The 12,291-nt window shown below is 40.7% G+C and overlaps 1 protein-coding gene across 10 annotated transcripts in view; it reads left to right on the top strand.

Moving 5' to 3' along the window:
- Positions 1-12,291, top strand: part of LOC122542904 (uncharacterized) — a 140,707-nt gene that overhangs the window by 107,598 nt on the left and 20,818 nt on the right. For 9 of the 10 annotated variants that reach the window (XR_015754711.1, XM_087983969.1, XM_087983968.1 and 6 more), the window contains 4 exons: positions 2,242-2,336; positions 4,919-4,970; positions 10,531-10,689; positions 12,033-12,144. Coding sequence is in view for 9 of the 10 variants with exons in the window: in XM_087983969.1 (XP_087840095.1) it covers positions 2,242-2,336; positions 4,919-4,970; positions 10,531-10,689; positions 12,033-12,144 (418 nt within the window). In the remaining variant the exon portion in view is untranslated. The remainder of the gene's footprint in view (positions 1-2,241; positions 2,337-4,918; positions 4,971-10,530; positions 10,690-12,032; positions 12,145-12,291) is intronic. The other variant, XM_087983970.1, reaches the window with a different exon arrangement.

The raw sequence follows: 12,291 nt of genomic DNA, 5'->3' as shown, positions 1-12,291 counted from the left end.
TATAAACCTTTATAAGGTCACCCCTCAAACTCCTACACTCCTGTAAAAAAAAAAAGTCCCAGCCTATCCAGCTTCCCCTCATAAATCAAACCATTCATTTGAACAGGTTGGACAGATGGGTCTGTTTCCATGCTGTATGACTCCAGCCAGTGGAATCTTCCCCGATTCCATAAACTTCAATCTTAAAAGGGCTTTTTAATGCCACACTCAGTTGTATGTTGCAGGGATGTTAACAACAGTAATGGTTGTTAACAACATTCATTGTTTTGGTTGTTGGAATCCAATTGTCTGAACCCCAGATCATTATTTGCAAGAGGGCATCTTTGATAAGGTTTCGGCCAAACTTGTTATAATTACATCACTTCAGATTTGTTCAAATTACGACTTGATGATGCAGAAAAACCAGATGTATAATTGTTGAATACTGTACAATGTACTCAAGGTTTGTAGTAACAGTTACACACGGCCCATGGTACTTGCTTATATGATCCAGAGGGCTGTGAGCATGAGCAGCATGTAATCAGTGCTGACACTTGTCTGCAATAATAGCAATTTGCGGATCAATTCCAATATGGTTCACAGTGATTGATAGAATACAATATCAGGACAGTGAGAATTGAACACCATAGCATGATCTCGACTTATTCATGGAATGTAGGGATCAGAGAAAAGGCCAACATTTATTTCTCATGACTAATTGTCCTTGAGAAATGATGGTGAGCCATCTCCTTAAATTGCTGAATGACTCCAGTTCTCTCACACTGCTGATGGGGTGATTTGACAGTATGTTTGTAACCTTATCAATGATGTCGTATAGCATCTGATGTCATCACTTTTTTCTAACAGTGTGATACTTTCCAATTCAAATCGGCCATAAAAGATTTTTAGTTTCTATTTGAGCTCACATTCTGTGTAATTGGCTTTGTGTATCAGATGTAGATTTGCTACAATGCTCATATGCTTCATGTTGCACTCTGATCCTTGGAAAGGTTTGACTGAAAACATTATAATTTTGGATGTAGGTTTGCTCGCTGAACTTGAAGGTTCATTATAGTTTTCCTTAGTTGTCATGCTTGGGTACCATTACTCATCTATTGATGTAAATGATAATTCAACTACTTTAGAAAACACAAAGCCAAAAGTGAGCTACTTATAAATAATTCTGAAGTGTCAGTATTATGGAGCTTTGATTTGTTCTTTGTTTCTTTCATGGGATGTGGACATCATCAAGACCAACATTAGTTACCCGTTGGTGGTTGCCCTTGAGCTGAATAGCTTATAAGACTATTTCAGAAGGCTTTTTAAGAGTTACTCGCTTAAGTCATGTGTAGTGCAGACCTGATAAAGATAGCAAATTTCCTTCCTTAAAGAACATGAGTGAACCATGTGAGTTTTTACGCCAATCAATAGTCATCACTGAGACTAGCTTTTGATACCAGATTTATTAATTGAATTTAAATTCTAGCAGTTGCTGTGGTGGAACTTGATTCCATGTCTCCCGGATGTTAGCCTGGGTCTCTGAATTACCACCACCATTACCCCAATGGCACCATCTCCCTTAAATCTAAGAGAAAACTAAATTCTGTCAGACTGTAATTCAAACCTGGGTGTTACATTGCATATTTTACTTAATATGCTTTTCTCCTTGAATTTTGCCTAGTTAGGGCTTAGGAAAAGACACTTTATTTTCAAGCTTTTGTTACCTCATTTGGTGCACAAATTCAAAGCCAGAACTAAAACTACTATCTGCAGTTCAAGATATATGCAAACTAACACCAGCTGCTATGAAAGCAAAATATTGTGGGTGCAGAAAATCTGCAGTAAAAACAGAAAGTGTTGGAGAAACACTTGCAGCATCTGTGGGAAGAGAAACAGGTTTAACATTGAGTCCAGTGAGTCTTCTGTGGAATCCAGAGTTCTTTCTATTAACACCAGTGGCTAATTGCATCTCCCTACGTACCGATGAAAGTTTAGCCTTATCTAGTATGGATATTGGGAATATTAATTCAAGGTAAGTTAGACCAGTGAGCCAAGGGAACTCCAATTTTAATTAGTGAAAAGCAAGTTCAAAATTAATCTTGGAAACAGAAGTCTTTATTGTGTACAGTTTAGCTCTTTTAAGTACAAATATGGGGAGTTCTGAAGGCAGTAGGTGTTTGACTGGGTAAATTGGATTATTTTGCGGGTCAGATGGTCTTTTTTCATTCTTGACGTTTTCTTGTGTTCATATATCCCATACAGAGTCATTCAGACGCTGAATATTTTGATGTTGAGATGGAAGATGGTGAAGTAGCTGATGAAACTTCAACAGCTGAAAAATTATGTGCACCTCCCAGGTGGGATCATTTCAGCAATTGTCATCACTTTGATGTTGAAGTTTTTTGTCATCATGTGTGTACATTTCCAGACCGGGGCCACAGGGCGGCCCCTCCAGGATTTCTCTCTGTACCGCTAGACAGCTCTGATTGCCTCACTGCAGTGGTTGAAATGAGAATTCACTGTTTGGAATGAAGAATGCACAGGCCACAATTTGTCACATTTGTAGGGCAGCAAGTGTTGTCCTCTCTTAAAGTTTAGCAAAATGCTTGCCTGCTTTCTGACTTTGCTAGTTTTAAAAACATACTGAAAATGTGGAACTAGCAGCCACTGAGGGATAGTACTGATGGCACTGTGCCATTTTACAGTTAACATATGTTTCAGATATGCTTTGTAGTTTTTGTGAAGTAATATATTAAGTCATACCAGTAACTTCGGTAGAATATGCATTTCTCTACTATTGGTGTCCCTGGTCCTTGCAGCTTTTGCTTTTAGGGTAAGTAACCTGCTTCCAGTCATGTAGACTCACTCATTAGGTAATATGAAAAAGCTGCCAATCACAACTTTTTTTGATTTTATTTATCCCTACCCTAAACACCAGCCTCCACAGTTACCATGTAGAAATAGCGTAAGCTCCACTTTGCTTGACAAAGGAATGAGAACACTGGCTTCAGAACACACTGCTGAGAAGGTTCCTTTTTCCTCCTGTCCTTAAGGTGCTGGCTCTTGGTGGCTTTCCATCGCCACGTTCAGATTCTTTTGTTGTTGCAAAAATCTACTTTATTCTAAAAAATATTATTATGCATACATACATAAGGTACTAAAGCATTATGTACAGTCTTTTCAAATTAAAAAAAGTTGAAATTTGACATTCACTGTACAGGTATCCCCTGCTTTTTGAACATTCACTTTCCGCAATTCGCTTTCACGAAAGACCTACATCAGTACCTGTTTTCGCGAATCCGAAGAGGATTTTTCCTTTTACGGGAAACAGCGACACTTTTTCCCATATAAATCATGCACCTTCTTTACGCCATTTTCGGCTTATGAAAGGTTTCCTGGGAACGCTCTGCTTTCAAATAGCAGGGGCTACCTGTAGTTGCTACCAAAGACATTTTCTACTCAAGCAGGTCACTATTTACATACATTTTAAGGCAGTGAGAGGGTGTGATAGTTGAACTGATCCCTGTTGTACTTCGGCAGAAAGACTCTAGACAGTGGTCTTTCCCTACTGCACTTTGGCAGGAGTTACTTCAAACTTCAGTGCATCCCTCAGAGCTTAGTTCTGGACCTTAGAATGTGCCAATCTGTAACACTCAGTTGAAGTCAAGTCTATACACTGGAGCAAATTTCAGGCAAACTGAAAAGCGCCTTTCACAGAGTTTATAGTCTCAGTCTGCATCTCAGGGTGCAGGTGGTAGAAGATAGAGTCCAGAGTTACAGAGCTGCTCAGAAAGAACCTTGACAAAAATAACTGCATTTCTTTCCAGGTCTTTGTCGCAAAGAAGTAGATGTGTGACAATGTCAGTCCACCACCACCTCCACCACCAGTATCACACACCCCGCCCCGTTCTGCCAAATAGCTTTGAGAGTCTGTTCAGAGAACTACCCAACGTGATCCGCCTTCTCCTTCTCCTGCAGATTCTCAAGGATGCTGCAAGTTGACCACTCCCTGAGGGACTTGTGGTCAAAAATGGTTTATGTTTGCAAATTGTTCCATGGGAGTCAGTACAGTCCAACTACTGGCAATAAGGTTCTGTGGCAAAAAGGCCAAGCCCATCCTTTGTAACATGGGGGACAGGTAGAACCTCAGTACATAAAGACACTAGTGTTTGTGCACCAAGCATCTACACACAACTTGATGTAGCCACGCACAAAGATGGCCATCAAGATGAAGACAGCGTTGGATACGTCATCTGCACCCACCTTATCCAAAACATTGTACATATTGTCCCTTTAGACATTGTCTATCTTTGATCTCCAGATAAAATGAAAACGGCAGGCTTGGAGAATAGGCCACATATAACAACACCAAGAGTACCTCACACTTGATGCCCAGGTTATTACTCAGAATGGAGAGGGAGCAGTTTCTCCAAAATCTTGGCAGTACGCTCCTCCCAAGTTGTCCCGTGTGTCCTGACCCCACTGAATCATATTCATAGCACCTTCAGATAACCTGACCTGATGGTGAAGGGGGATAAAGGATTGGTCAGCCCAGATCCAAAAGAACATGGCCTTGCTCTTGCCTCTATTTACTTTAGCTCCCAAGGTCAATTCGAACTGGTCACAGATGCTCATGATTCGGTGCACTGACGGTGAACCTGAGTGAAAAATGATGCCCTCCATGTAAAGGGAGGCTTTAACTTGTAGGCCTGTGTTTCCTGGAATAGTCACCCCTCTCAGGCTCTCATTCTTGATGAACTCACCCAAAAGCTCTGTACAACACACAAACAACACCATGTCCCGATTACCATTCTAAAAGTACATGCCCATAGCTGACTTAGATATGAACTGTTTGTCTCCAGCCAGTACTGTAGGGACTGAATCCTCTTCTCATTTAGCATGCGTATATTTTGTAATAATTGAACCTTTTTGTTTTCAGATGGCATTTTCACAATTATTCTCAATCTCACAAATTTTCACCCAAGAGAAAGGTAAGTCTTCATGCATGGCATTGATTTAATCCTGTTTTTCAATTTTGTGATATCAATGTCTTCTGATAGGATAAGCATTTACTAGTTCTGTAAAATGTGATTTTTGATGCAGAATTATTAAATTCTAGACCAGCAAACATTTGGGTCTGTCGAGTCTCTGCCACAGTTTCTAATCCAGCCGACCTGACTTCTGCACATACCCCTGGAATAATACTGCAATGACCACATCCGAACGACCTGTTGTGTATTTCTCCAGCTTGGCACATTCTTTGGATTCATTTAATTTATTACCTTGTTATTAAGTGCAAATGGTCTCTTCCTATTTGCCTTACTAGTATAATATTGATTGCGTATATCAGTGCATAGGTTAACCTATGTAAATATCATTAAAGATCAGGAGTCCAATTTTTCTACAGTCTTTAGAGCTATTTCTTTTGAATGTTCTTCCTTTTTAGATTTTTCTTATCTGAAATTATAATCCCTGATACACCTTGGAGCTGATTTAAATTTGCAGTCTTGTTGTCAATTAATGTCGTCTCATCAACCTGGTAGATAACTCTTCTTATATTTTGTTATAATCTTATGATTGATGATATCAAATCAGCTTGTCTAATGGTACTAAAATTGTTTGGGATGTATCCTAGATCTAGATGGTTTATGGGACTCATTGAACCCATGGCTTGATCCAGTTCTGCACACTTGGATATATTATTGTCAGTATCCTGGTTCACTTCCTGATGGTAATTGGGAATTAATTTCTTTTGTCCTTCATGCCAGAAATGTTTAATCTTTCCTTTCACCAGTATTTTATTGACCGTAGGCTATAAGGTACAGGAGTATAATTACGCCATTCAGCCTATCGTATCTGCTATACCATTGATCCTGTTACTAATCAAGAACTTGTCTATCCCTGTCTTAAATACACACAATGTGGCCTCCACAGCATTCTGCAGAACCAAGTACCACAGATTGACCTCTTGGCTGAAGACATTCCTCCTTATCTCCATTCCAAAGGGTCGCCCCTGTACTCTCACGCTGTATTCCAGATGGTAGAATCTCCTACTTGTGGAAACATCTTCTGCACATCAGATCTATTGAGAATATATCCAGAGTCCTCAACCAATCCTTGTATGACAAACCCTTCATCCTGGGGATCATTCTTGAAAACCTCTTCTGGATCCCTCTAACCCCAGCAGACCCTTCCTTAGATACGGTGTCCAAAACTGCTCAGAATATTTCAAATACAATGTGACCATAACCTTGAACAGCCTCAGCAGTAGATCTCTGTGCTTGTATTCTAACCCTCTTGAAATTAATGCTAATTGCATTAGCCTTCTTAACTGCCAAATGAGCCTACATGTTAACCTTAAGGGAATTACGAATTAGGACTCCCAAAAATGCCTTTGACCTTCAGATTTCAGAAGTGTTTTCCATTTTGAAAATAGTCTATCCCTCAAACTTTCCTGTCAAAGTGCATAACTTCACACTTTTCCCACATTGTATTTCATCTGCCACATCTTTGCTCAGTCACCTAGCCTGCCCAGGTTCTTCTGCAACCTCCCGCTTCCTCAGTACTACCTATCCCTCCACCTATTTTTGTGTCTTCTGCAAACTTAGTAACAATGCCCTCAGTTCCTTCATCCAGATCATTGATATATAATATGAATAGTTGTGGGTCCCAACACTGACCAATGCGGAACTTCACTAGTTACTGCTGCCATCCTGAAAAAATAACCCTTTATCCCACTGACCTGTGCCAGTCAGCCAATCCTCTGCCCATGCCAGTATGTTGCCCAAACCCCAATATGGGCTCATCTTTTGTAGCAGCTTCCTGTGCGATATATTGTTAAAGGCCTTCTGGAGACCCAAATGTCGATTTTGTTTTTTTAAAAATTCATTAATGAACTAGGGCATCACTGGCCTGGCCAGCATTTATTGGCCATCTCTAATTGCACAGAGGGCAGTTTAGACTCAACTATATTGCTCTGGTTATGGAGTCGCATGTAGGCCAGACCAGATAAAGGTGGCAGTTTTCTTCTCTGAAGAACATTCGTGAACCAGTGGGATTTTCTGACAATGGATTTGTGGTTATCATTAGACTCCTAATTCCAGATTTTAATTGAATACAAATTTCACCATCTCCCTGGGCAGGATTCAAATCCAGAGCCCCAGGTCATGACCTGGATCTGTTGATTAACAGTCCAGTGACTCGGCCATTGCCTCCCCAAATGGATCATATCCACGGGTTCTCTTTTGTCTAACTTATTACTTCCTCAAAGAGGTCTAACAGATTTGTCGCGTGTGACCTCCCCTTGGCGAAGCGGTGTTGACTCCACCCTATTTTATCTTAAACTTCCAAGCACTCTGTAATCTTTTCCTTAATAACAGGCTTCAAATCTTAGCAACAACCAAGGTCAGGCTAACTGTCCTACACCTCCCTCCTTTCTTAAACAATGGTGTTACATTAGCTATTTTCCAGTTTTTTGAGATCCTCTCTGACTCCAGTGATTCCTTAATGATCAAGACCTGTACGATCTTTTCAGCTGTCTCCTTCACAACTCTGAAGTATAGTCCATCCGGTCAAGCTGATTTATCTCTTTTCAGACCTTTCAGCTTTTGCAACACCTTCCCCTTAATGATGGCCACCACTCTTAACTTTGCCTCCTGACACTCTCAAAGCTCTGGTATGGTACTGGTGTCTTCTCCTGTTAACACTGATGCAAAATATCGATTCCAATGTATTTCTTTGTTTCCATTGCTACTTCCCTAGCCTCATTTTCTAGCAGTCCAATGTCCACTGTTGCCGCCTTTTACCTTTTTATATGTCAAGAAAAATGCTTGCACTCTTCTCTTATATTACTAGCTACCTCATTTCTCCCTGCTTCTTGCTTTTTTAGTTATCCTCTGTTGGTTTTTAAAGGCTTCCCAATCCTCTGTCTTCCCACTAATCGCGACCACATTGTATACTGCTGCTTTGCTTTTATGCTGTACCTGACTTCCCTTGTCAACCATCATTGCCTCACCATTCCCTCCATATGTTTCTTCTTCCTTGGGGATAAATTTCTGCTGTGCCTCCCGAATTACCTCAAGAAGCACCTACCATTCCTGCTCCACCATCTTCCTTGCTACGCTCCCCTTCCAGTCAACTCTGGCAGGTTCCTCCCTCATACCTTTCGTAGTTGCCTTTGCTCAATTGTAGTCGAGTGTATGATGCTGGAAAAGCACTGCATCCAAGGAGCAGGAGACTTGACGTTTCAGTCATAAGCCCTTGACTGGGGTCATTGTAGTTCTGTTACGTCTGCTGCCTCTGAAACTGCAGCATGAATTCTGTCATATTATGTCACTGCCACCTCGGGATACCTTTACAGTAAGCTCCCTTATCAAGTCTGCCTCATTTTACATCACCAGATCCAGAATTGCCTGTTCCCTAGTGGGCTCTATCACATGCTGCTCCAATAAAACAGTCTTAGACATTACACAAATTCCTTTTCTTGGGATCTACCACCAACTTGCTTTTTCCCATTCCACCTGCATATTGAAGTTCTCCACAATAAATGTAGTTGTGCCTTTTTTACTTTTCTATCTCTCGATTGATTTTCTGTCCCACATCCTGACCATTGCTCAGAAGCCTGTACATAATGCCCATCAGGATCTTTTTTCCTCCCCCTTTGCAGTTCCTCAACTCTACCCACATGGGTTCTGTGCCTTCTGACTCTATATCACTTCTTGCTATTGATTTAATTTCATTTCTTACTAACAAGGCAACTCCACCCCCTCTGCCCATCTGCCTGTCCTATTGATAAGATGCATATCCTTGGATATTTAGTTCCCAGCCCCGAACTCCTTGTAGCAATGTCTCTGTAACAGCCGCACACCGTATCTGCCAATTTCAGTCTGCGCAACGAGCTAATTTACCTTGTTTTATTATACTGCGCGCATTTAAGTTCAAAACCCTCAGTCCTGCATTGTCTACCCCTCCTTCTGATAATTGTCCCCTTAGCTGCTGTGCATGTAGTTAGATTCCTGAGCTTTTCCATACATTCTGTCATATTGCTTGTTCTAGAAACTTTAATAACTTCTGAGCCCTTTACTCCCCCTTAACTTTTTTTCATAATTTTCCATGCAACTAAACCCACTCTTCCCGACTATTCAGTTTAAAGCCTCATCCACAACCCTAGTGATGTGATTCGCTAGGACTCCGGTCCCAGCGTGATTCAGGTGGAGTTCATTCCATTAGAACAGCTCCCTCCTTCTCCAGTACTGGTGCCAATGTCCCAGGAGTTTGAGCCCATTTCTCCCATACCAATTTTTGAGCCACATATTTACTACTTTAATCTTGTTGACCCTGTGTCAATTAGTTCATGGCTCAGGTAGTAATTCAGAAATGCCTGCTTTTTAATCTTGCCCAAACTGCTTATATTCCCTCAGCAGAACCTCTTTCCTCTTAGTATCTGTGTCATTGGTATGTACATGGACCACATCAACTGGATCTTTCCCTTCCAACTCCAAGTTTCTCTGCACCCCGATTTAAATATCCTGAACTCCGGCACCAGGCAGGCAACACAGTCTTCGGGACTCTTGATCCTGGCCACAAAGAACAATGTCTGTTCCTCTGACTATACTATCCCTCGTTACAACTACATTTCTCTTTTCTCTCTCCTCTTGAATGGCTCCCCTGAACCACGGTGCTATGTTCATCCTCCCTACAACTCCAGACCTCATCCAGACAGGGAGAAGAATCTCAAACCTGTTCTTCAAGCTCAAGGGCTGAGTTGCCTTTGGCACTATCTCCTGGAACCCTCTACCTGCCTCATACATAGGCACACCCTCCTTTCCCTGACTGCTGACTGAATTTAAGGTAGTTAATGTAAGGATTGTGTGACTGTCTCCTGAAACATAGTGTCAAGGTAACTATCCCTCTCCTTGACATGTTGCAGTGTTTGAAGCCCAGACACCAGCTTATAAACCCTGAGCTGGAGCTCCTGAAGCATCCAACACTTGCACCAGATATGGTCAATATGAACAACAATGGGGTCTAACAGCTCCCACATTATGCAGATACAACACATTGCCTGACCCGCATCTCTATTTTATTTACTTAGTTCTTAAATTGAGTTTTAAAAGTTTCCCATTGGTCTTTTGGTTTGTACTGTGTAAATACTTCCCTTATTTTCCTTCAATCTGTAAGTAACCTATCATAGTCAAAGTAATGCTTATCACCAACCCAATAGACTTATGGTTTACCTGTGATGTCATTATTATACTGGATCTCTGATCCTGGGCTTCACTGTATCTTGTTAAATAAAAACCTTACAAACTGAGCCAAAAGAAAAGCAAGCAGAAAGTACCTCTTCCCCTCTTCACTAAATTCCCATGCTGCCTCCAAATTCCCTGAACTACATACTCACTTGGGCTGCATTTCACTATGAATGTCATCTCTGCTTCCTGACTGTGCGAAGCTTTCTGGATTAATTGGATATTTAATTGGATACAATTACAGCCATCTTCTGCAGTCACGGGTTTGCATGTCACTGCAACAGGTAACCTTTTTATTTTAAAGATTTACAATATGTCGGAGCTGAAGAAAAGCAGAAAGAATCCACTGCTGCACACATTGAGAGAGAGAGAGTGGCGCAAGCTTATGCAGAATCGTTTCAGTGAGTTAAGGGAGCTGCTGTTTGAGGATGAACGCGTTTCAAAACGTGCCATTCTTGATGAGGTTTGTTAAAAGATTTCCCGAGTATTTTGTTTCTCTTCAGTCATGATTCTCTGCTATATTCTGCAAAGATATGAAGCACTAAAGTCTGAAAATGGTGATTGATGCCAGAGTATGGTCTCTCGGGGATTATTAAACACTCCACCCAATAAAAAGGCAGGACTCCAAGAGGATATTAGCAAGCTGCTTGCCTTGGAGGAGTTGAGAGAAAGAGATCGTAGTTAAAACTGCCCAAGTCCTGCAGTCCTTAGATATCTCCCTGAAGTAATTCTATCAGGAAATAGTGACTCACTTAGTTGTTTTCTGTGCCCTTTTTCTAAGCCCAAAAATACTGAATCTGATTGTTGTTCCTCCACATTGCACTGATTGTGTTTAATATTTAAAAACATTGTTTTATTACATCTGTTTCTTTTCTCATCCTGACCAGTTTGACGTGCTGCTCATCATCTTTACTCTTTTTTTTTATAAATTAATTTGTGGGAAGTGAGCCTTGTTGGCTGGCCTGCATTTGTTGCACATCCCCAGTTGCCCTTGAGAAGGTGGTGGTGATGAGTACTTAAATGACTGCGGTCTATCATTGTGGGTTGACCCACAATGCCTTTCAGGAGGAGATTCGCCATGTTTGCACAGTGTTCTAAGCTGGTTGTAGCTTACTCATATTGGGAGGAAGTGGTTTATGCAGAATTCTCAAAATCAACACAAAGTCCTTTTGACATCTGCCATGCACTCACTGTAAATGATAGCAACTTTAAATTAACCCAAACCTGCTCCAGTCACAGCCAAACAGCTGTAGAAGCGAATCAGCAACTAATCTGAAGGTAGTTGATGATCCCTTTAAGTAAACCAGTGGGTGGTCCTTCCGACTACTGAATTTTCAGCTGTGTGAGGTTGAGAGAGGGTATTAACATTACATTACTGACATCTAATCAGATATCACTATCTACGTTTGGCACGCGAATGTACTCCCAGAAATGGTATTTTGTTTAAGTATCCTTATATGGCCAATAATTGTCGATTGCCTTAATCAGGGATACCAGCTGGGTGACCATCTTTAAGGGGCAGACAAGCTGTATGTATACAAATAGTCACCAAGCCTTCAAAAATTTATTATGCACTAATTGAGCTTGTATTCTGTGAAGCTTAGGAGCATGGATAAGCCTTAAATAGCAATGTCTTATTTTCCTATTTTTGTTCAATGCAGAATTACAACAAAAGAGTATTAATCAATCTATTTTAACTTATAATCTTTTAGATGATGACATAACTTTTGAATGATTGCTGCTGTTGATAATATAAAATTGCTCCATTCATAAATCTTTTACTTATTTAACTATTTGTCACCACAGGCCATCAGTGAAATTCAAAACTTGTGTCAGCAAGGGCATAAACTCTATTTGGAGAAAAAGCTGCTGATGAAAAAACACAAGGCATTGTTAAAAATAATCGCTGTACTCTCTGGTAAGGCTTATTTTCTAACTTCACCAATGTCAACATTAAGTGTAGTGATTTTAAAAATTTTGCTCTTTTTATCCATTAATCACTGGTAAACCTGATCCATTGTGGTGCACCGTTTATAACCTGTCTACAACATTTGTGGCCTTTAGA

This window comes from Chiloscyllium plagiosum, unplaced genomic scaffold (assembly GCF_037043375.1).
Source record: "Chiloscyllium plagiosum isolate Xiang-an unplaced genomic scaffold, Cpla_swu_hap1 HiC_scaffold_47, whole genome shotgun sequence".
Lineage (NCBI taxonomy): Eukaryota > Metazoa > Chordata > Chondrichthyes > Orectolobiformes > Hemiscylliidae > Chiloscyllium > Chiloscyllium plagiosum.
Note: the sequence above shows the minus strand (reverse complement) of the source record. Positions and strands in the feature narration are given on the sequence as shown.